The sequence below is a fragment of the Oncorhynchus gorbuscha genome, linkage group LG21 (genome assembly GCF_021184085.1).
Source record: "Oncorhynchus gorbuscha isolate QuinsamMale2020 ecotype Even-year linkage group LG21, OgorEven_v1.0, whole genome shotgun sequence".
Taxonomy (NCBI): Eukaryota; Metazoa; Chordata; class Actinopteri; order Salmoniformes; family Salmonidae; genus Oncorhynchus; species Oncorhynchus gorbuscha.
The window spans coordinates 2200982-2225981 of NC_060193.1; the positions used below are offsets into that span (position 1 = coordinate 2200982).

A 25000-nucleotide genomic window follows, 5' to 3' on the forward strand; every position below is an offset into this window, starting at 1 on the left:
CTCTCTCTCACCGCTCCCCTCTCTCTCTCTACCGCTCCCCCTCTCTCTCTCTACCGCCCCCTTCTCTCTATACCGCTCCCCCTCTCTCTCTCTCTACCACTCCCCCTCTCTCTCTATACCTCCCCTCTCTATACCGCTCCCCCTCTCTCTCTATACCCTCTCTCTCTCTCTACCGCTCCCCCCTCTCTCTCTACCGCTCCCCCTCTCTCTCTACCGCTCCCTCTCTCTCTCTCTCTCTCTCTCTCTACCGCTCCCCTCTCTCTCTCTCTACCGCTCCCCCTCTCTCTCTCTCTACCCGCTCCCCCTCTCTCTCTACTCTCTCTACCGCTCCCCCTCTCTCTCTCTCTCTACCGCTCCCCCTCTCTCTCTCTATACCGTCCCCTCTCTCTCTCTACCGTCCCTCTCTCTCTCTCTACCACTCCCCCTCTCTCTCTCTCTCTACCACTCCCCTCTCTCTCTCTCTACCCCTCTCTCTCTCTACCACTCCCCTCTCTCTCTCTACCGCTCCCCCTCTCTCTACCGCTCCCCTCTCTCTCTCTATACCGCTCCCCCTCTCTCTCTCTCTCTACCGCTCCCCTCTCTCTCTCTCTCTACCGCTCCCCCTCTCTCTCTCTACCGCCCCCTCTCTCTCTCTCTCTACCGTCCTCTCTACTCCCCCTCTCTCTCTCTACCGCTCCCCCTCTCTCTCTACCGCCCCCCTCTCTCTCTACCACTCCCCCTCTCTCTCTCTCTACCGCTCCCCACTCCCCCTCTCTCTCTCTACCGCTCCCCTCTCTCTCTCTCTACCGCTCCCCCTCTCTCTCTACCGTCCCCTCTCTCTCTCTCTCTACCGCTCCCCTCTCTCTCTCTCTCTACCGCTCCCCCTCTCTCTCTCTCTACCACTCTACCGCTCCCTCTCTCTCTCTCTACCGCTCCCCCTCTCTCTCTCTCTACCGCCCCCTCTCTCTCTCTACCGCTCCCCCTCTCTCTCTCTCTACCGCTCCCCCTCTCTCTCTCTACCACTCCCTCCCCCTCTCTCTCTCTACCGCTCCCCCTCTCTCTCTCTCTCTACCGCCCCCCCTCTCTCTCTCTACCGCTCCCCTCTCTCTCTCTCTACCGCTCCCTCTCTCTCTCTCTACCGCTCCCCCTCTCTCTCTCTCTCTCTATACCGCTCCCCTCTCTCTCTCTACCGCTCCCCCTCTCTCTCTCTACCACTCCCCTCTCTCTCTCTACCGCTCTCCTCTCTCTCTCTCTCTCTCTACCATCCCCTCTCTCCCTCTCTCTCTACCACTCCCCTCTCCCCTCTCTCTCTACCGCTCTCCCCCTCTCTCTCTCCTACCGCTCCCCCTCTCTCTCTCTCTCTACCACTCCCCTCTCTCTCTACCGCTCCCCCTCTCTCTCTCTACCGCTCTCCCTCTCCTCTCTCTACCGCTCCCCCTCTCCCTCTCTCTCTCCACTCCCCCCCCCTTTCTCTCTACCGCTCTCCCCTCTCTCCACTGCTCCCCCTCTCACTCTCTCTCTACCACTCCCCCTCTCTCTCTACCGCTCCCCCTCTCTCTCTCCGCTCCCCCTCTCTCTCTCTCTCTACCGCTCCCCTCTCTCTCTCTCTACCGCTCTCCCTCTCTCTCTCTCTACCGCTCCCTCTCTCTCTCTCTACCGCTCCCCTCTCTCTCTCTCTCCTCTCCTCTCTCTCTACCGCTCCCTCTCTCTCTCTACCGCTCCCTCTCTCTCTCCGCTACCACTCCCGCTCTCTCTCTCTCTCTACCGCTCCCTCTCTCTCTCTCTACCGCTCCCCTCTCTCTCTCTCTACCACTCCCTCTCTCTCTCTCTCTACCTCTCCCTCTCTCTCTCTCTCTCTCTCTCCGCTCCCCTCTCTCTCTCTCTCTACCGCTCCCCTCTCTCTCTCTCTACCACTCCCCTCTCTCTACCGCTCCTCTCTCTCTCTACCGCTCCCCTCTCTCTCTCTCTCTACCGCTCCCCCTCTCTCTCTCTCTACCGCTCCCTCTCTCTCTCTCTCTCTACCGCTCCCCTCTCTCTCTCTCTCGCTCCCCCTCTCTCTCTCTCTACCGCTCCCCTCTCTCTCTACCGCTCCCCTCTCTCTCTCTCTCTCTACCGCTCCCTCTCTCTCTCTCTCTACCGCTCCCCTCTCTCTCTCTACCGCTCCCCCCTCTCTATACCGCTCCCTCTCTCTATACCGCTCCCCCTCTCTCTATACCGCTCCCCTCTCTCCGCTCTATACCGCTCCCCCTCTCTCTCTACTCTCTATACTGCTCCCCCCCTCTATACCGCTCCCCTCTCTCTCTCTCTCTATACCGCTCCCCTCCTCTATACCGCTCCCCTCTCTCTCTCTCTCTCTATACCGCTCCCCTCTCTCTATACCGCTCCCCTCTCTCTATACCGCTCCCCTCTGTCTATACCGCTCCCCCTCTCTCTCTACCCCCCTCTCTCTATACCGCTCCCCTCTCTGTGTATACCGCTCCCCTCTCTCTATACCGCTCCCCTCTGTCTATACCGCTCCCCTCTCTCTCTACCGCTCCCTCTCTCTCTACCGCTCCCCCTCTGTCAAACACCGCTCCCCTCTCTCTCTCTACCGCTCCCCTCTGTCTATACCGCTCCCCTCTCTCTCCACCGCTCCCCCTCTCTCTACACCGCTCCCCCTCTCTATACCGCTCCCCTCTCTCTATACTGCCCCCTCTCTCTATACCGCTCCCCTCTCTCTCTCACTCTACCAATTCCCCTCTCTCTATACTGCTCCCCCTCTCTCTCTCACTCCACCGCTCCCCTCTCTCTATACCGCTCCCCCTCTCACTCTCTACACCGCTCCCCTCTCTCTCTCTCTCTCTCTACCGCTCCCCCTCTCTCTCTCTATACCGTCCCCCTCTCTCTCTACCGCTCCCCCTCTCTCTCTCTCTCTACCGCTCCCCCTCTCTCTCTCTCTCTCTACCGCTCCCCTCTCTCTCTCTACCGCTCCCCCTCTCTCTCTCTCTACCGCTCCCCTCTCTCTCTCTCTACACCGCTCCCCCTCTCTCTACACCGCTCCCCTCTCTCTATACCGCTCCCCTCTCTCTATACCGCCCCCTTCTCTCTATACCGCTCCCCTCTCTCTCTCACTCTACCACTCCCCCTCTCTCTATACCGCTCCCCCTCTCTCTATACCGCTCTCCCCCTCTCTCTATACCGCTCCCCCTCTCTCTATACCGCCCTCTCTCTCTCTACGCTATCCCCCCTCTCTCTACCGCTCCCCCTCTCTCTCTCTACCGCTCCCCTCTCTCTCTACCGCTCCCCTCTCTCTCTCTATACCGCTCCCCCTCTCTCTCTCTACACCGCTCCCCTCTCTCTCTCTACACCGCTCCCCCTCTCTCTACCGCCCCCCCTCTCTCTACCGCCCCCCTCTCTCTCTACACCGCTCCCCCTCTCTCTCTATACCGCTCCCCCTCTCTCTCTCTATACCGCTCCCCCTCTCTCTCTCTCTCTCTACCACTCCCTCTCTCTCTCTCTATACCGCTCCCCCCTCTCTCTACCACTCCCCTCTCTCTCTCCGCTCCCCCTCTCTCTATACCGCTCCCCCCCCTCTCTCTCTCTCTATACCGCTCCCCCTCTCTCTCTCTCTCTCTCTATACCGCTCCCCCTCTCTCTCTCTACCGCTCCCCCTCCCCTCTCTCCGTCCCCGTCTCTCTCTACCGCTCCCCCCTCTCTCTCTCTACCGCTCCCCCCTCTCTCTCTCTCTATACCGCTCCCCCGCTCTCTCTCTCTACCGCTCTCCCGCTCTCTCTCTCTCTACCGCCTCCCTCTCTACCACTCCCCCTCTCTCTATACCGCTCCCCTCTCTCTCTCTCTACCGCTCCCCCTCTCTCTCTCTACCGTCCCCCTCTCTCTCTCTCTATACCGCTCCCCTCTCCCTCTCTCTCTCTCTCTCTCTACCGCTCCCCCTCTCTCTCTCTCTACCACTCCCCTCTCTCTCTCTCTCTCTCTACCGCTCCCCCTCTCTCTCTCTACCGCTCCCCTCCTCTCTACCGCTCCCTCTCTCTCTACCGCTCCCCCTCTCTCTCTCTACCGCCCCCTCTCTCTCTCTCTACCGCTCTCCTCTACCGCTCCCCCTCTCTCTACCGCTCCCCTCTCTCTCTCTCTCTATACCGCTCCCTCTCTCTACCGCTCTACCGCTCCCTCTACCGCTCTCTCTCTCTATACCGCTCCCCCTCTCTCTCTCTCTATACCGCCCCCTCTCTCTCTCTCTATATCGCACCCCTCTCTCTCTTTCTCTACCACTCCCCCTCTCTCTCTCTACCACTCCCCCTCTCTCTCTCTCTACCGCTCCCCCTCTCTCTCTCTCTACCGCTCCCCCTCTCTCCCTTTCTCTCTACCACTCCCCCCCCCCCCTTTCTCTCTACCGCTCCCCCCCTCTCTCTCTGCTCCCCCCTCTCACTCTCTCTCTACCACTCCCCCACTCTCTCTACCGCTCCCCCCTCCTCTCTCTACCGCTCCCCCTCCTCTCTCTCTCTACCGCTCCCCCTCTCTCCCTTTCTCTCTACCACTCCCCCTCCCTTCTCTCTACCGCTCTCCCCTCTCTCTCCACTGCTCCCCCTCTCACTCTCTCTCTACCACTCCCCCTCTCTCTACCGCTCCCCCTCTCTCTCTCTACCGCTCCCCCCTCTCTCTCTCTATACCGCTCCCCCTCTCTCTCTACCGCTCCCCCTCTCTCTCTTCTACCACTCCCCACTCTCTCTCTCCTCTCTCTACCGCTCCCCTCTCTCTCTCTCTCTACCGCTCCCCCCTCTCTCCCTTTCTCTCTACCACTCCCCCTCCCCTTTCTCTCTACCGCTCTCCCCCCTCTCTCTCCACTGCTCCCCCTCTCACTCTCTCTCTACCGCTCCCCCTCTCTCTCCACTGCTCCCCCTCTCACTCTCTCTCTACCGCTCCCCCTTCTCTCTACCACTCCCCCCCCTCTCCCTTTTCTCTCTCAATTTCAATTACATTTCAATTGAAGGAGCTTTACTGCCATGGGGAAGCATATGTTAACATTACCAAAACAAGTGAACTAGAGAATAAACAAAAGTGAAATAAACAATATCAAATGAAGAGTAAACATTACACTCACAGAAGTTCCAAAAGAATAAAGACATTTCAAACGTCTCTCCCTCCCTCCTCTAGGACAACCTGGAGCGTGAGCTGAAGGAGGCGTCTCATCGTCGGATACAGGAGCTCGAGGAGAAACGGCACTCGTGGGCGAGCGGAGAGGAGGTGGGCGGGGTCTTCGGAATGCGCAGCAGCAGCAGCGAGACGGACATAGAGGTGGCCCTATCCCAGGAGGAGGGGCTTATCGAGCTTCTCAAGTCCCGCCCATGCTCGCCGCACAGCCCCCAGATTGCACTGGGGCGTTCCGGAAGTGTCCGCCGTTCTCGCGGCTCTGCGTCCGCCGCGGCTGACCGTCAACTGACTAGCCTGCTAACTCTGGGCATCACCTCTGACCTTCAGGTCGTAGGGGGGTCACCGAATCCCGGGAGGCGACTATGGAGGGGGGCCGAGCAGCGGGATTCCTCCCCCATGAGGTCACCTGAAACTGGGCTGAGGGTTCCCAACGTCTTCCCTCTGATCAGACTTCAGACCCAGGGACCTGCGGGTCACACTCAACTCCAGCACCAGCACCCTCAGGTGGACTGGCCTGGTCCCCCCTCCTCTATACCCATCTCCTTAGGACTGAGGCATCAACCTCAACCTGGCATCAACTCAAATCACAGCCCTCAGACAGCAACCATTGACCACAAACCTAGCACAGACCTGAACCCGACCCCTGACCCTGACAACAACCACAACCAACCCAGTGGTCTGACCGTCAACCTTGAACGACACACTCTGGTTCCTAAGCTCCGAGCGTTCGACCTCGTCTTGACCCCTCACGGTCACGACCAGGGAGATGTTGTCACCGACACAGACCTGGAGGAGGAGATTCCCAGAGACTCTATCCTCCCGGAGACACAGGAGACACAGGAGACACAGGAGGAGGAGATTCCCAGAGACTCTATCCTCCCGGATACACAGGAGACACAGGAGGAGGAGATTCCCAGAGACTCTATCCTCCCGGATACACAGGAGACACAGGAGGAGGAGATTCCCAGAGACTCTATCCTCCCAGATACACAGGAGACACAGGAGGAGGAGAGGGGAGAACAGGAGGAGGAGATTCCCAGAGACTCTATCCTCCCGGATACACAGGAGACACAGGAGGAGGATAGGGGAGAACAGGAGGAGGAGATTCCCAGAGACTCTATCCTCCCGGATACACAGGAGACACAGGAGGAGGAGAGGGGAGAACAGGAGGAGGAGATTCCCAGAGACTCTATCCTCCCGGATACACAGGAGAATTCCCAAGGGAGTTCTGAGGGGTGGGAACAGAGGGAGGAAGAGCTGGATGAGAAGGGGAGGATGGTGGCTGCAGGGATAGTGAATGAGGAGCCTGCTGTGGGTGACGCAGAGGAGGAGAGGGGAGAACAGGAGAAGGAGAGGGGAGAGGAGGAGGAGGAGAAGAAGAGGGAAGAACAGGAGGAGGAGAGGGGAGAGGAGGAGCAGGAGGAGAGGGGAGAACAGGAGCAGGAGAAGAGGGGAGAGCAGCAGGAGGAGGGGAAGGGTGTGTCTCGGACAGAGACGTTGACTACAGGTTCTCGTACTGATCCATCTCCGTCCACAGCTATTTCAGACCTCTCCTCACACGCACAGAGCGGTGAAAACCACACACACACCGACGAGGCTGAGAGTCCAACACACCAGGTGTCCACTTCTTCTATGGGGGAGTCCCCAGCCAATAGCATGCCTTCAGAATCTCAATCCACCAATGAGTACTCAGTGCCTGTTTCCACCACTGACCAGTCAGTGCCTGTTTCCTCCGATGAGTCATCGGTTCCAGCAGTGTCTACCTCCACCAATGTGTCAGTCACCGCTGGTGCCTCTGATAGGTCAGCCCAGGGTACGAATCCCACGACCAGTCAGGTCTCTAAGCCTTCCAGACCCCCCTCTGCCACCACCACCACCAGTGGGCGAAAAACTGTCATCCGCACCCTCAACTCCTCAGAGAACCAGGGCATGAGGCGTGTGGTCCCTATCTTCAAGGCCAGTCGATGTGGCTCGATCCCGGGTAAACTGGTGGAGAAACCCCCTGGCCACCAGAGCTCTGGTCCACGGACCACCACCACCACCTCCTCCTCTAACCCAGCCAACCGCTCTCTCAGACGGGCAGAGAGGAGCTCCGCCACACCCCGTCGCAGTAGCCTCCAGGTCGACGACCCCAAGGCCAAGTCTGTGACCACCACGGGTGTCCACGGCAGCGCCCGAGACCAACCCCAACCTTCCGACCTCCAGAGGAAGCCGTCCTTCCGAAAGCCTCTCCGCCCCGTCGCCCCCAGACCGCCTCCAGAGGAAAAGATGTGCCGTTCCACCCTCCGAGCCCTCGCTGCCGCCGGTGGGGCTGTTCCAACAGCGGGGGGTGGAGGAGGTAACAGCCTCAGTGCCCCCCCGACCCCCTCTCACCGTGGAGGTGTCTCCAACCCCACCCCCCTCCCTGGATTTGCCCGAAACACAGCCGCTTCCTCTTTCAGACGGACCACTCCCCCCGGGAGTACCCTCGCCCCCTCTAAAACTCCCCCGTTCCTCCCCTGTCCCCTCTCCCGGACCCTCACCCCTCAGCCGGGCGGGGTCGTTGAGACACCACAGGGTGGCCCCCGCGGGCCACCCAGGCACAGACAACCCCATCAGGAGATCACAAAGTATCAAGGGAGCCCTGCGCGCCCCGATCCCCAACCCCCTGCCCCCACAGACCCTCCCTGACTCGCTGGCGCAGCCTAAAGGGCATGCTGGGAAAAACAGCAGCAGTTTCCCTGACAAGTCCACCCACCTCAGAGACTCCAGCAAAGCACTGAAACCCACCTGGAGATAAGAGGCCTAGTTCCAATACCGACAACATACTTCCTTTTCCCAGCCTAGTTCCAATACCGACAACATACTTCCTTTTCCCAGCCTAGTTCCAATACCGACAACATACTTCCTTTTCCCAGCCTAGTTCCAATACCGACAACATACTTCCATTTCCCCGGCCTAGTTCCAATACTCATAACATACTTCCTTTTCCCCGGCCTAGTTCCAATACCGACAACATACTTCCTTTTCCCAGCCTAGTTCCAATACCGACAACATACTTCCTTTTCCCCGGCCTAGTTCCAATACTCATAACATACTTCCTTTTCCCAGCCTAGTTCCAATACCGACAACATACTTCCTTTTCCCAGCCTAGTTCCAATACTCATAACATACAGCCTAGTTCCAATACCGACAACATACTTCCTTTTCCCAGCCTAGTTCCAATACCGACAACATACTTCCTTTTCCCCGGCCTAGTTCCAATACCGACAACATACTTCCTTTTCCCAGCCTAGTTCCAATACATACAACATACTTCCTTTTCCCAGCCTAGTTCCAATACCGACAACATACTTCCTTTTCCCAGCCTAGTTCCAATACTCACAACATACTTCCTTTTCCCAGCCTAGTTCCAATACTCATAACATACTTCCTTTACCACGGCCTAGTTCCAATACCGACAACATACTTCCTTTTCCCAGCCTAGTTCCAATACTCACAACATACTTCCTTTTCCCAGCCTAGTTCCAATACTACTTCCTTTTCCCAGCCTAGTTCAATACCGACAACATACTTCCTTTTCCCAGCCTAGTTCCAATACTCATAACATACTTCCTTTTCCCAGCCTAGTTCCAATACCGACAACATACTTCCTTTTCCCAGCCTAGTTCCAATACCGACAACATACTTCCTTTTCCCAGCCTAGTTCCAATACCGACAACATACTTCCTTTTCCCAGCCTAGTTCCAATACTCACAACATACTTCCTTTTCCCAGCCTAGTTCCAATACTCATAACATACTTCCTTTTCCCAGCCTAGTTCCAATACCGACAACATACTTCCTTTTCCCAGCCTAGTTCCCGACAACATACTTCCTTTTCCCAGCCTAGTTCCAATACCGACAACATACTTCCTTTCCCCGGCCTAGTTCCAATACTCACAACATACTTCCTTTCCCCGGCCTAGTTCCAATATGTATCTCTTGTTCTAATACAAACCACATGCCACATGACTTATGCTAACACCTATCTTTATGTTCTCCAGATCTACAGGGTCGAGACTTTCAAAAAAAAAAAATAGAAATAGAATGAAAGGACTTTTTAAAAGATGTAAATTAAGTCTAGATTTGTATTTGTTTTGTGATCGTGATTTATCTATCTCTACATAATGTTGTCATTGTATGAAAGAAACCTTTTCTACATCCCAAATAACCCTCTATTCACTTTATCGTGCACTATTTTAACCAGGGCCCATAGGGCTCTAGGGCACTATGTAGAAAATAGGGCACCATTTGGGACAGATCCGTGAGTAAGTTTGATTCGAGTTGTGTTTTCTGTGAAGCCTGTTCCTGAATTTGTTTTGTATTAGCCAACTCCCCTGATTTATCAATTGTCATGTTCTGGGTCTGTGTTCATAAAGCCTCTCCTAGTAGGAGGGCTGATCTAGGATCAGTTTGTGCTTCAGCCAACCTGTCCGGGGGCCTGTATTTATAAAGCCTCTGCTGATCTAGAATCAGTTCCCCCTTTTTGTGTATAATCATCCGATTCTGATATTTTGCCCAGTCAAAAGACCAATTATTGCCAAATAGATCAGAATTGGGCTGCCTGTGGAAAACACGGCCACCGTGATCTAAAAGACTAATCTGATTCTAGATCAGCCCTCCTACTAGGAGTGGCTTTATGAATACAGTTCCTGGACAGGTTGGCTGAAGCACAAACTGATCCTAGATCAGCTTTACTACTAGGAGAGGCTTTATGACTACAGGCCCCGAACAGGTTAGCTGAAGCACAAACTGATCCTAGATCAGCTTTACTACTAGGAGAGGCTTTATGACTACAGGCCCAAGACAGGTTGGCTGAAGCCTAAACTGATCCTAGATCAGCTCTACTACTGGGACAGGCTTTATGACTACAGGCCCAAGACAGGTTGGCTGAAGCCTAAACTGATCCTAGATCAGCTCTACTACTGGGACAGGCTTTATGACTACAGGCCCAAGACAGGTTGGCTGAAGCACAAACTGATCTGGGACCTGGCTATGTATTGTTATTGTATATTTGATTAATGATACAATGAATAAACGTGTACATTTCAACCACTTGTTTAGAAATGTTGTCTGTGTGTGAAATGGCCCCCTGGTTAAGGGTAGAGCCCTAGATAGGGACACATTTTAAAAATATATATATTTAACCTTGGCAAGTCAATGACAGCCTATTGGGGAACAGTGGTTTACCTGACTTGTTCAGGGGCAGAATTTCATATTTTTACTTTGTGAGCTCAGGGATTTGATCCAGCAATCTTTTGTTTACTGGCTCTAACCACTAGGCTCTAACCACTAGGCTACCTGCTCTAACCACTAGGCTACCTGCTCTAACCACTAGGCAACCTGCTCTAACCACTAGGCTACCTGCCTCTAACCACTAGGCTACCTGCTCTAACCACTAGGCAACCTGCCTCTAACCACTAGGCTACCTGCTCTAACCACTAGGCTACCTGCTCTAATCACTAGGCTACCTGCCTCTAACCACTAGGCTACCTGCTCTAACCACTAGGCTACCTGCTCTAACCACTAGGCAACCTGCCTCTAACCACTAGGCTACCTGCTCTGACCACTAGGCTACCTGCTCTAACCACTAGGTTCCCTGCCTCTAACCACTAGGCTAGCTGCCTCTAACCACTAGGCTACCTGCTCTAACCACTAGGCTCGAACCACTAGGCTAGCTGCCTCTAACCACTAGGTTGCCTGCTCTAACCACTAGGCTACCTGCTCTAACCACTAGGCAACCTGCCTCTAACCACTAGGCTACCTGCTCTAACCACTAGGCTAGCTGCTCTAACCACTAGGCAACCTGCCTCTAACCACTAGGCTCTAACCACTAGGCTACCTGCTCTAACCACTAGGCTCTAACCACTAGGCAACCTGCCTCTAACCACTAGGCTCTAACCACTAGGCTACCTGCTCTAACCACTAGGCAACCTGCCTCTAACCACTAGGCTCTAACCACTAGGCTACCTGCTCTAACCACTAGGCAACCTGCCTCTAACCACTAGGCTCTAACCACTAGGCAACCTGCCTCTAACCACTAGGCAACCTGCCTCTAACCACTAGGCAACCTGCCTCTAACCACTAGGCTCTAACCACTAGGCAACCTGCCTCTAACCACTAGGCTCTAACCACTAGGCTACCTACTCTAACCACTAGGCTACCTGCTCTAACCACTAGGCAACCTGCCTCTAACCACTAGGCACTAACCACTAGGCAACCTGTCTCTAACCACTAGGCAACCTGCCTCTAACCACTAGGCTCTAACCACTAGGCAACCTGCCTCTAACCACTAGGCAACCTGCCTCTAACCACTAGACTCTAACCACTAGGCTACCTGCTCTAACCACTAGGCGACCTGCTCTAACCACTAGGCTCTAACCACTAGGCTACCTGCTCTAACCACTAGGCTACCTGCTCTAACCACTAGGCTTCCTGCTCTAACCACTAGGCTCTAACCACTAGGCTCTAACCACTAGGCTACCTGCTCTAACCACTAGGCTCTAACCACTAGGCTACCTGCTCTAACCACTAGGCTCTAACCACTAGGCTACCTGCTCTAACCACTAGGCTCTAACCACTAGGCTACCTGCTCTAACCACTAGGCAACCTGCCTCTAACCACTAGGCTCTAACCACTAGGCAACCTGCCTCTAACCACTAGGCAACCTGCCTCTAACCACTAGGCAACCTGCCTCTAACCACTAGGCTCTAACCACTAGGCAACCTGCCTCTAACCACTAGGCTCTAACCACTAGGCTACCTACTCTAACCACTAGGCTACCTGCTCTAACCACTAGGCAACCTGCCTCTAACCACTAGGCACTAACCACTAGGCAACCTGTCTCTAACCACTAGGCAACCTGCCTCTAACCACTAGGCTCTAACCACTAGGCAACCTGCCTCTAACCACTAGGCAACCTGCCTCTAACCACTAGACTCTAACCACTAGGCTACCTGCTCTAACCACTAGGCCACTAGGCACCTGCTCTAACCACTAGGCTCTAACCACTAGGCTACCTGCTCTAACCACTAGGCTACCTGCTCTAACCACTAGGCTTCCTGCTCTAACCACTAGGCTCTAACCACTAGGCTACCTGCTCTAACCACTAGGCTCTAACCACTAGGCTACCTGCTCTAACCACTAGGCTCTAACCACTAGGCTACCTGCTCTAACCACTAGGCTCTAACCACTAGGCTACCTGCTCTAACCACTAGGCTACCTGCCTCTAACCACTAGGCTCTAACCACTAGGCTACCTGCTCTAACCACTAGGCTCTAACCACTAGGCTACCTGCTCTAACCACTAGGCTCTAACCACTAGGCTACCTGCTCTAACCACTAGGCTACCTGCTCTAACCACTAGGCTACCTGCCTCTAACCACTAGGCTACCTGCCTCTAACCACTACTAGGCTACCTGCTCTAACCACTAGGCTACCTGCCTCTAACCACTAGGCTACCTGCTCTAACCACTAGGCTCTAACCACTAGGCTACCTGCCTCTAACCACTAGGCTACCTGCTCTAACCACTAGGCTACCTGCTCTAACCACTAGGCTCTAACCACTAGGCTACCTGCTCTAACCACTAGGCTACCTGCTCTAACCACTAGGCTACCTGCCTCTAACCACTAGGCTACCTGCCTCTAACCACTAGGCTACCTGCTCTAACCACTAGGCTACCTGCTCTAACCACTAGGCTACCTGCTCTAACCACTAGGCTCTAACCACTAGGCTACCTGCTCTAACCACTAGGCTACCTGCTCTAACCACTAGGCTCTAACCACTAGGCTCTAACCACTAGGCTAACCACCTACCTGCGTTTTTCTAAGAATCTGGTTTTCAACAGAAACATTATATTGTTAAAATAATTCTTAAAGGAGCCTTTGTATTATAGTTTGTCCATAGTTGTTTGTTACATTTTGTAAATAATATATATATTTTTTAAAACAGCTTATTCCTCTCTCCAATGCTGCTCTCCGTCTCCGACTCATAAAAAACGCATGAATAGTTTTGAACATGATTGATATACTAGGTCATAATGGATTGAGTCTTGAGACTGGGAGAGAGTTTGATAATTCAATATTCTTCCAAATAAAGTTTTTTTAATGTCAATATAAGCTTGTCAAGCTAACCATGACATCTGTCATATCAGATCCTACCGGATACGTTTAATATATTTGATTGAATTCAAATCATTTGCCCAATCTTCAGAGAAAATCTTCCAGCTTGTGTCATAACAAGGCGCCAGAGAGGGTGACGTCATCAGAGCACGCCAACCCGTTTGGGTTTCTCTTGCAGAAGATAAAAGAGACTGAAAAGTGCCTCTTTCTCCGACCTATACGGGCGTGTTTATGTTTCTCTGTGGACTCCATGCCCTTCGCCGTCTGATGAACGGATTTTAGCGTATTTTACGGGGGGGGGGAAAGGGGCCAAAATTAGATTTATTTCGAGTGCAAAGACTGGATAAAACGCCACTGTACTTGCAACAACGGCCATCTGTTTTCGGTGAAGGTGAGTTTACTTGTGTGTTTAGATGGAGAGCAACGAGTAAGCGAAGTGTCCACGAATTGCTTGTCGAGCTAAGTAGCAAGCTGTGTTCAGGATAAGCGGTAACTTGGCGATGACCGTCAACCGTGTGCATGCCCAGGTTTAGCCTCAACTTCTAAGCTTAGACTTCAACTAGATGTTTGACTGTTTTATGCATTTTATACAACACATCGCACGCTGAACCTCACACAATCTAACGCACGTTATTTGTTTGTTTTGTTCTCAACGCGTGGGAAACAACTTGCCCCCAACACACGTGCGCAGGTGCATTGCCCCAATGTCTCGTGGTCAGGGAAACAACTTGCCCCCAACACACGTGCGCAGGTGCATTGCCCCAATGTCTCGTGGTCAGGAAACAACTTGCCCCCAACACACGTGCGCAGGTGCATTGCCCCAATGTCTCGTGGTCAGGGAAACAACTTGCCCCCAACACACGTGCGCAGGTGCATTGCCCCAATATCTCGTGGTCAGGGAACAACTTTCTGCCTCCTGAATGAAGTAATCCTCCGTTGGGTTTAAGGAGTACTTTTAAAATCTATAACCCTCCCTCCCTCTCTCTTGTCCCAGTTTTATCGACCAGGATGCCCCAGCCCTCTTCTTCCATCTGACGACGGTAGGACAATAGTCTGGAGATGAAGCAGGATCCATTGACCAAGGGTGGTAACACCGCCACAAGGATAGACTCTATTGGGGTAATGATGCTAGCCAGCACCCCCTCCTCCACTTCCTCCCTCTCTTCCTCAATATCCTCCATCTCTTCTTCATCCTCCTTGCAGGGAGAAAAGAGAAAGGGAGATGAGGAGTTCATTTGTCGAGAGGAGGAAGAAGGGGAGGTGGTCAGCGTTGCTATAGTGACCATAGCGGAGGAGTCCTGCCCTTCCGAACCGTTTGGAACTGTTGCCCACGGGGAGGTAGCAGCCAATGAGAGTGGGGTGAGGGATGGAGACTGCCAATCAAAAACTAACCAAAGTACCCAAACTGAAGAAGAGGAGAAGCATGAGGAGGGAGAAGGAGGAGAGGAGGGTGTAAAAGAGAAAGAAGAAGAGGAGGAAGAAGAGATGGCTGAAGATGAGAGTGACCATTCTGCCCTGTTGGAGGAGGAGGAGGATGATGAGGGAAGGAACCAGGTGTTTGTCTCGGATTACAACTTGGGGTTGTCGGACAGTCTGACCACTGGAAAACCAACACTCCTCAACATCAAGGTAAGAAAATGCACCACCCCTCTGGTCTAATTCAGAGTCCAGGAGAGTGATAACCTGGCGTACCGTTGTGACGTAGCTTCACGGCTCTGAGACCGCGCACCTCCCCGAAATGACCAACCGACGCTCGTCTGGGGCGTCCTTTATTCGTAGTTGTTTGTGTTGTGTGTGGACAGTTGGATACAAAACTTGAGCTCCTCTGAGAATGAGAACAGAAGGAAATCCAACGGTCCAGTATTCTAGAACACCGCTGTGCCTTCCGGAACATGTTTTTTAGATTCCGATGAGCACGTCACACGGGTCCCGTTTCCAGCCGGACGACACTGCAGATCTCACAAAGCTCAGAGAGCTGTTTAAACACATCATCACACCACATTATAATAATGTATTGCCACCATCTGATGGGCGACGGATCAGTCTGATGATGTGACACGCACCCTTTGGTGGGCATCTCGTCGGGCAGGAAGTTGACCAATGGTGTATGTTCTAAGCAGGAACTGGTTCGTTACTGTGGGTTCTAAACAGGAACTGGTTCGTTACTGGGGGTTCTAAACAGGAACTGGTTCGTTACTGTGGGTTCTAAACAGGAACTGGTCTAGTGACTGTGGGTTCTAAACAGGAACTGGTCTAGTGACTGGGGGTTTTAAACAGGAACTGGTCTAGTGACTGGGGGTTTTAAACAGGAACTGGTCTAGTGACTGGGGGTTTTAAACAGGAACTGGTCTAGTGACTGGGGCTTCTAGACCGGGGAACTGGTCTAGTGACTGGGGTTCTGGTCTAGACTGGGGTTCTAGGGGGGAACTGGTCTAGTGACTGGGGGTTCTAGTGACTGGGGTTCTAACTGGTCTAGTGACTGGGGGTTCTAGACCGGGGAACTGGTCTAGTGACTGGGGGTTCTAGACCTAGGGGAACTGGTCTAGTGACTGGGGTTCTAGACCGGGAACTGGTCTAGTGACTGGGGTTCTAGACCGGGGGTTCTAACTGGTCTAGTGACTGGGGTTCTAGACCTAGGGGGGTTCTAACTGGTCTAGTGACTGGGGTTCTAGACCGGGGAACTGGTCTAGTGAGCAGTGAGAGTCGAGCAGCTCTTCTGATGGTAATGAGCTGGCTCCCTATTGGCTGAAGCAGGGTATTACAGCCAACCTGCCCCTCTATTGGCTGAAGCAGGGTATTACAGCCAACCTGCCCCTCTATTGCCCTCTATTGCTGAAGCAGGGTATTACAGCCAACCTGCCCCTCTATTGGCTGAAGCAGGGTATTACAGCCAACCTGCCCCTCTATTGGCTGAAGCAGGGTATTACAGCCAACCTGCCCCTCTATTGGCTGAAGCAGGGTATTACAGCCAACCTGCCCCTCTATTGGCTGAAGCAGGGTATTACAGCCAACCTGCCCCTCTATTGGCTGAAGCAGGGTATTACAGCCAACCTGCCCCTCTATTGGCTGAAGCAGGGTATTACAGCCAACCTGCCCCTCTATTGGCTGAAGCAGGGTATTGGCAGCCAACCTGCCCCTCTATTGGCTGAAGCAGGGTATTACAGCCAACCTGCCCCTCTATTGGCTGAAGCAGGGTATTACAGCCAACCTGCCCAGCCAACCTCTATTGGCTGAAGCAGGGTATTACAGCCAACCTGCCCCTCTATTGACTGACCCTCTATTGGCTGAAGCAGGGTATTACAGCCAACCTGCCCCTCTATTGACTGAAGTTAATGATGTATAGTGCCTCCATGCATGGGGCTGTGCTTTTAAAGGGTCTGCCTGTATTTAAAAAAAAAAAATTATATATATATATACATGACAGAGAGAGACAGAGGAAGAGAGAGAGAGACAGAGTGTATAGAACTCCAGTCAGTAAGAATTCCATCAAGTCATTCTGAGATTCTTACAGGCCCTGAGGATACAGAGAACGTTCCTACAATAACACTGCTGATGTCACCTTTTGAGTGAGAAGAAGCACGAGCTCCACCACCAACTAGTGTAGCCATGTCAGCAAATGACTGCTGTTTGAACAGACACACACACACACACCCGATTTGGTCACTAGGCTCCCGAGTGGTGCATCGGTCTCAGGCGCGTCACCACAGTCCCTGGTTCGAATCCAGCCTGTATCACATCTGGCCGTGATTAAGAGTCCCATAGTGCGGCACACCATTGACACAGCGTTGCCCGGTTTTGGCAGGTGTTGGCAGGTGTTGCCCGGGTTTGGCAGGTGTTGCCCGGGTTTGGCAGGTGTTGCCCGGGTTTGGCAGGTGTTGGCAGGTGTTGCCCGGGTTTGGCAGGTGTTGCCCGGGTTTGGCAGGTGTTGCCCGGGTTTGGCAGGTGTTGCCCGGGTTTGGCAGGTGTTGCCCGGGTTTGGCAGGTGTTGCCCGGGTTTGGCAGGTGTTGCCCGGGTTTGGCAGGTGTTGCCCGGGTTTGGCAGGTGTTGCCCGGGTTTGGCAGGTGTTGCCCGGGTTTGGCAGGTGTTGCCCGGGGTTGCCCGGGTTTGGCAGGTGTTGGCAGGTGTTGCCCGGGTTTGGCAGGTGTTGGCAGGTGTTGCCCGGGTTTGGCAGGTGTTGGCAGGTGTTGCCCGGTTTGGCAGGTGTTGCCCGGGTTTGGCAGGTGTTGGCAGGTGTTGCCCGGTTTGGCAGGTGTTGCCCGGTTTGGCAGGTGTTGCCCGGGTTTGGCAGGTGTTGCCCGGTGTTGCCCGGTTTGGCAGGTGTTGCCCGGTTTGGCAGGTGTTGCCCGGTTTGGCAGGTGTTGCCCGGGTTTGGCAGGTGTTGCCCGGGTTTGGCAGGTGTTGCCCGGGTTTGGCAGGTGTTGCCCGGGTTTGGCAGGTGTTGCCCGGGTTTGGCAGGTGTTGCCCGGGTTTGGCAGGTGTTGCCCGGGTTTGGCAGGTGTTGGCAGGTGTTGGCAGGTGTTGGCAGGTGTTGGCAGGTGTTGGCAGGTGTTGGCAGGTGTTGGCAGGTGTTGGCAGGTGTTGCCCGGGGTTGGCAGGGGTTGGCAGGTGTTGCCCGGGTTTGGCAGGTGTTGGCAGGCGTTGGCCGGCGTTGCCCGTCATTGTAATTAAGATTTTGTTCTGATCTGACTTGCCTAGTTAAATAAATAAACTGCTACTCGCAGTTTGGACAGTCAGTATTCCTGAAATGGATTTGATCATTAAGGCCTGCAGTGTGACCTTTAGTATATAATAATATCCCGATATGTAACTGTGGATGTCCGTCCCTCCTGACAGGCGTGTTCAGTGACATGATTATACCATTCAAGATAGAAATGTGTAGATGGTCTACTTGAACTACTACTACGAACAGCCGCTGTTCATGATTCAACTGGTTCAGAGTCAAGAGAACAAAACGAACAGCCGCTGTTCATGATACACTACCACCAGGGACCCCAGATACCTGGCTAGTCCCCAACACTGACTACACTACCACCAGGGACCCCAGATACCTGGCTAGTCCCCAACACTGACTACACTACCACCAGGGACCCCAGATACCTGGCTAGTCCCCAACACTGACTACACTACCACCAGGGACCCCAGATACCTGGCTAGTCCCCAACACTGACTACACTACCACCAGGGGACCCAGATACCTGGCTAGTCCCCAACACTGACTACACTACCACCAGGGGACCCAGATACCTGGCTAGTAGCTAGTCCCCAACACTGACTACACTACCACCAGGGACCCCAGATACCTGGCTAGTCCCCAACACTGACTACACTACCACCAGGGACCCCAGATACCTGGCTAGTCCCCAACACTGACTACACTACCACCAGGGACCCCAGATACCTGGCTAGTCCCCAACACTGACTACACTACCACCAGGGACCCCAGATACCTGGCTAGTCCCCAACACTGACTACACTACCACCAGGGGACCCAGATACCTGGCTAGTCCCCAACACTGACTACACTACCACCAGGGGACCCAGATACCTGGCTAGTCCCCAGTCCCCAACACTGACTACACTACCACCAGGGACCCCAGATACCTGGCTAGTCCCCAACACTGACTACACTACCACCAGGGACCCCAGATACCTGGCTAGTCCCCAACACTGACTACACTACCACCAGGGACCCCAGATACCTGGCTAGTCCCCAACACTGACTACACTACCACCAGGGACCCTAGATACCTGGCTAGTAGCTAGTCCCCAACACTGACTACACTACCACCAGGGGACCCAGATACCTGGCTAGTAGCTAGTCCCCAACACTGACTACACTACCACCAGGGGACCCAGATACCTGGCTAGTAGCTAGTCCCCAACACTGACTACACTACCACCAGGGGACCCAGATACCTGGCTAGTCCCCAACACTGACTACACTACCACCAGGGGACCCAGATACCTGGCTAGTCCCCAACACTGACTACACACTACTACCGGTTGACCCAGATACCTGGCTAGTAGCTAGTTCCCAACACTGACTACACTACTACCAGGGGACCCAGATACCTGGCTAGTCCCCAACACTGACTACACACTACTACCAGGGGACCCAGATATCTGGCTAGTAGCTAGTTCCCAACACTGACTACACTACCACCAGGGACCCCAGATACCTGGCTAGTCCCCAACACTGACTATACACTACCACCAGGGACCCCAGATACCTGGCTAGTCCCCAACACTGACTATACACTACCACCAGGGGACCCAGATACCTGGCTAGTAGCTAGTTCCCAACACTGACTACACTACCACCAGGGACCCCAGATACCTGGCTAGTCTCCAACACTGACTACACTACCACCAGGGGACCCAGATACCTGGCCAGTAGCTAGTCCCCAACACTGACTACACTACCACCAGGGGACCCAGATACCTGGCTAGTAGCTAGTCCCCAACACTGACTACACTACCACCAGGGGACCCAGATACCTGGCTAGTCCCCAACACTGACTACACACTACTACCAGGGACCCCAGATACCTGGCTAGTCCCCAACACTGACTACACACTACTACCAGGGACCCCAGATACCTGGCTAGTCCCCAACGCTGACTACACTACCACCAGGGGACCCAGATACCTGGCTAGTAGCTAGTCCCCAACACTGACTACACTACCACCAGGGGACCCAGATACCTGGCTAGTAGCTAGTCCCCAACACTGACTACACTACCACCAGGGGACCCAGATACCTGGCTAGTAGCTAGTCCCCAACACTGACTACACTACCACCAGGGGACCCAGATACCTGGCTAGTCCCCAACACTGACTACACACTACTACCAGGGGACCCAGATACCTGGCTAGTAGCTAGTTCCCAACACTGACTACACTACCACCAGGGGACCCAGATATCTGGCTAGTAGCTAGTTCCCAACACTGACTACACTACTACCAGGGGACCCAGATACCTGGCTAGTCCCCAACACTGACTACACACTACTACCAGGGGACCCAGATATCTGGCTAGTAGCTAGTTCCCAACACTGACTACACTACCACCAGGGACCCCAGATACCTGGCTAGTCCCCAACACTGACTACACTACCACCAGGGGTCCCAGATACCTGGCTAGTCCCCAACACTGACTATACACTACCACCAGGGGACCCAGATACCTGGCTAGTAGCTAGTCCCCAACACTGACTATACACTACCACCAGGGGACCCAGATACCTGGCTAGTAGCTAGTCCCCAACACTGACTATACACTACCACCAGGGGACCCAGATACCTGGCTAGTAGCTAGTCCCCAACACTGACTACACTACCACCAGGGACCCCAGATACCTGGCTAGTCCCCAACACTGACTACACTACCACCAGGGGACCCAGATACCTGGCTAGTAGCTAGTCCCCAACACTGACTACACTACCACCAGGGGACCCAGATACCTGGCTAGTAGCTAGTCCCCAACACTGACTACACTACCACCAGGGGACCCAGATACCTGGCTAGTAGCTAGTCCCCAACACTGACTACACTACCACCAGGGGACCCAGATACCTGGCTAGTAGCTAGTCCCCAACACTGACTACACTACCACCAGGGGACCCAGATACCTGGCTAGTAGCTAGTCCCCAACACTGACTACACTACCACCAGGGGACCCAGATACCTGGCTAGTCCCCAACACTGACTACACTACCACCAGGGGACCCAGATACCTGGCTAGTAGCTAGTCCCCAACACTGACTACACTACCACCAGGGGACCCAGATACCTGGCTAGTAGCTAGTCCCCAACACTGACTACACTACCACCAGGGGACCCAGATACCTGGCTAGTAGCTAGTCCCCAACCGCTGTTCATGATTCAACTGGTTCACAAAGAGTCAGGTGCGATTTAGAACTGAGTCAGATGGAGAATATAAGCGTTCTGAGCTTTTGATCAACGCTGGGTCAATATTTACATGCTTGCATGTTGACCGGTCATTTGTTTGTGTGTTCAGTTCTGGACCTCTGTTGTCGTATGTAGAAATGGACATGAACAAAACTGAACGGTTATCAACTAGGGCACCCAACTACACAGGAATGAGGAATACGTTTCAGATGGGGAATACGTTTCACACTGGGATGGGGAATACGTTTCACACTGGGATGGGGAATACGTTTTACACGGGGATGGGGAATACGTTTCAGATGGGGAATACGTTTCAGATGGGGAATACGTTTCAGATGGGGAATACGTTTCAGATGGGGAATACGTTTCAGATGGGGAATACGTTTCAGATGGGGAATACGTTTCAGATGGGGAATACGTTTCAGATGGGGAATACGTTTCAGATGGGGAATACGTTTCAGATGGGGAATACGTTTCACACTGGGGAATACGTTTCAGATGGGGAATACGTTTCAGATGGGGAATACGTTTCAGATGGGGAATACGTTTCAGATGGGGAATACGTTTCAGATGGGGAATACGTTTCAGATGGGGAATACGTTTCAGATGGGGAATACGTTTCAGATGGGGAATACGTTTCAGACGGGGAATACGCTTCACACGGGGATGGGGAATACGCTTCACACGGGGATGGGGAATACGCTTCACACGGGGATGGGGAATACGCTTCACACGGGGATGGGGAATACGCTTCACACGGGGATGGGGAATACGCTTCACACGGGGATGGGGAATACGCTTCACACGGGGAATATGCAACAAGCAAGGAAAAGGGGGCGTTGGTTCAGTCAAAGTCCAATCGGTATTGTTTCAGTAGGATAGGGTCTCTCTCCCTCTCATGTCTCATCTTGCTCGGTAGATGCTCCTCTAGACTGCTGCAACAGGGCCTGCTGGGAGAGGACAAGGGTCTGGTTAGCAAACTTGCTCGCTCTCGCTTGGAAAACATTGTGACTGAGTGTACAAAACATTAAGAACACCTGCTCTTTCCATGACATAGACTGATCAGGTGAATCCAGGTGAAAGATATGATCCCTTATTGATGTCACTTGTTAAATCCACTTCAATCAAGAGTAGATGAAGAGAAGGATACAGATTAAAGAAGGATTCTTGAGCCTCGGTGTATCGGTGCCATTCAGAAGGTGAACGGACAAGACAAAAGATTGAATTGCCTTTGAACCGGGGTACGGTGTTAGGTGCCAGGTGCCACCGGTTTGTGTCAAGAACTGCAACGCTGCTGGGTTTTTCACGCTCAACAGTTTCCCATGTTGTATCAACAATGGTCCACCACCCCAAAGGACATCCAGCCAATTTAGGAGTCAACGGTATCCCTGTGTAATGCTTTCGACACCTTGTAGAGTCCATGCACTGACAATTTTTAGGCTGTTCTGGGGGCGGGGTGGGGTGTGGGCTGTAAAACAATATTTGGAAAGTGTTCTTAATGTTTTGTACACTCTGTATGTTTACATTGCTAAAAGCAAGTGAAATCATTTCACTTAAAAAAAAAATATTTAAAAAATCAATCATAAATGAACAGTAGATACTCACCAAAGTATCAAGAATATAGACATTTATAAGATGTTATATTATGGCTATGTACAGTGTTGTAAATATGTGTATGGTTGAAGTACATAAGGGCGTGTAGTAAATCAACAGATTAATATGAGTTAGATTAAAGGCTACAATGGTGTTTTTTTGTGCTTGGTTGTCCACGTTGTGGTAATAGATTAATAGGATTTTATCAAAATTGGTTTGTTTTTCTTAGTGTCTGTGTTATCCGACTAAAATGTGTCTAATATGGTCATGCGGTGTCTCTCCGCTGCGTCACCCCGCCGTTCTCTCGGCATTCCTCTCGCGCAGCCTAACTTCTGTCAACCCCGGTAGGTTTGGCACTCGGTATTTGAGCTGCCTCGCCTTTCTCTCTCTCTGCACTTTCTCTCTCTGCTTATATGGCTAACTAGCTTGGGTCAATGCAGTGAAATCTAACTCTGCTTCTCGTTGTATTAGTCGTAATGTACGGGGGTACGCAATGGTACACACCGTCCAATGGAAGTGGTTACTCGCAGTTTCCTTCTCCACAATGAAACGACATGAAGAAATAGTTGCCTTTATACGCGTTGCATTTGGGGGAGAGAAAATAGGCCTGTCGGAGCATGTCCGTAGCGACAGGAAACGTTAAGGTTGTATCTAACTGAGGGGAGAAGAGGATCGGACCAGAGGAGTTGCCACCTATCTAAATCGCGCTGTGGACTTGTGCTACCTTGAAGTAGATCAGAGGGCGTCCTAACGCAGGAATACCATCATCATGGGTTTCTACGGCACGTTGAAGCTCATATTCTATAAAGTAAGTGACTTGGGGGGGGGGGGGGCGCATTTTAAAAAATTATAATAATTCTCCTTTTTTTTATACTTGGCTTTTTAAGTATGATTTACACTCTCTGGGCTAAAGCCTCTATATGATCATACTGTATAATTGCGTTATATAGCTGGGTGGTGGTCTGGTTGTGTAGCTACACTCGAGCAGCTCTCTAGTGGAGAGAGATGGACCACTGCGGAATAGAGATGGAGTGACGGTACATGACGCACCGGTTCTTTCCCTCAAAGTAGCGTGGATAATAAACACTCTGAAAATGAAACGAATATCGGCCGAACGGAAGTTAAATGTATATCATTGCTTGGCCATATTCAGACATATGTTTATTCGTCTGTTGTGCCCTGGGCTGCGGTGTGTGTGTGTGTGTGTGTGTGTGTGTGTGGTCTGCTGCGGTAGGAGGAAGGTGTCGATGAATGAACGTGAAACTGATTGATAAGGAACAGACAGCTAATGTGTCTGTGTGTCTGACATGGCAGAGGGAAGGTTTGTTCGCGGTTGATTTAAAGTCCATTTGAAAGCGGTGTTACGCACAAACATACACACTTCTGTGTCTGTGTCGCAGGAACGGGAGTTCCCTTTCGGCTTTCTGTGTGTGTGTGTGTGTGTGTGTGTGTGTGTGTGTGTGTGTGTGTGTCGCAGGAACGGGAGTTCCCTTTCGGCTTTGTGTGTGTGTGTGTGTGTGTGTGTGTCGCAGGAACGGGAGTTCCCTTTCGGCTTTCTGTGTGTGTGGTGTGCTGCTGTGACTTGATGCGCATCCTGCCCCCGGGGCAGCAGTGGTATGGTTTCACTTGGCTTGGGGGTTATTGTGTATTCCCTTTATATATCTGTGTCCTGTCCACCGCCCCAAACGTATCAGATGTGTGTATTTAATCCGGAAACGTGTGTGAGCGACGGCAGATATCTATGGTTATTACCAACCCGTTCGCTCCGCACCCGGAACAGTCAGTCTGTTTGGTTATTACGGTCGGTGCTCGCGATACATTCCTGTCATTTTCGGCGTGCTTGTCATTCAGGGCGGGTAAGGTGCGGTTGGTTGGAAACGGAGGAAAGGGAGAGGAATTATTATTTAAAATTAAAATCACCTTTTTTATTTGATTTTTAAACGCATTAAATACTGCAGTTTTGTCATTCACTAATCTATAAATGTTTTATTTCGACTGAGGTGATAATAATTAGTTGTCGTGACGTTTCCTTTTGAAATCCATTCATAACCAACTCTTGATCAACGGCAAATGTTTTGGATATTTAAACCGTTTAAACTCCCCCTATAAGGGTTATTGGTAGCTGGTGTCAGTAAACAGTTGATTAGACTATAGCTGTGTGTTATATTTTCCGGTTTTCTGTCACCCTATACCCGGTCACAGAGACAGGGAGCAGCCCACCTTATACACT

At 52.6% G+C, this 25000-nt stretch overlaps 2 protein-coding genes and 1 long non-coding RNA gene across 5 annotated transcripts in view; all 3 read left to right on the forward strand.

The window, feature by feature from the left end:
• The window catches only part of LOC124008307 (FH2 domain-containing protein 1-like), a 72921-nt gene extending 64650 nt beyond the window's left edge, over positions 1-8271 (forward strand). For both annotated transcript variants that reach the window (XM_046319474.1, XM_046319473.1), the window contains exon 13: positions 5128-8271. In XM_046319474.1, the coding sequence (XP_046175430.1) occupies positions 5128-7794 (2667 nt within the window). In that variant the 3' untranslated portion in view covers positions 7795-8271. The remainder of the gene's footprint in view (positions 1-5127) is intronic.
• Positions 8272-8674: 403 nt separating this feature from the next.
• LOC124008308 lies at positions 8675-10199 on the forward strand. Its single transcript, XR_006834080.1, has 2 exons — positions 8675-10029; positions 10105-10199. It is a non-coding gene; the product is annotated as an uncharacterized LOC124008308 (long non-coding RNA).
• Positions 10200-13375: 3176 nt separating this feature from the next.
• LOC124008909 (F-box/WD repeat-containing protein 7-like) overlaps positions 13376-25000 on the forward strand; it is a 78959-nt gene continuing 67334 nt past the window's right edge. The window contains exons 1-2 of one of the 2 annotated variants that reach the window (XM_046320506.1): positions 13376-13655; positions 14259-14893. In XM_046320506.1, the coding sequence (XP_046176462.1) occupies positions 14324-14893 (570 nt within the window). In that variant the 5' untranslated portion in view covers positions 13376-13655; positions 14259-14323. Of the gene's footprint in view, positions 13656-14258; positions 14894-23062; positions 23579-25000 lie in introns of those variants that run through there. The other variant, XM_046320507.1, reaches the window with a different exon arrangement.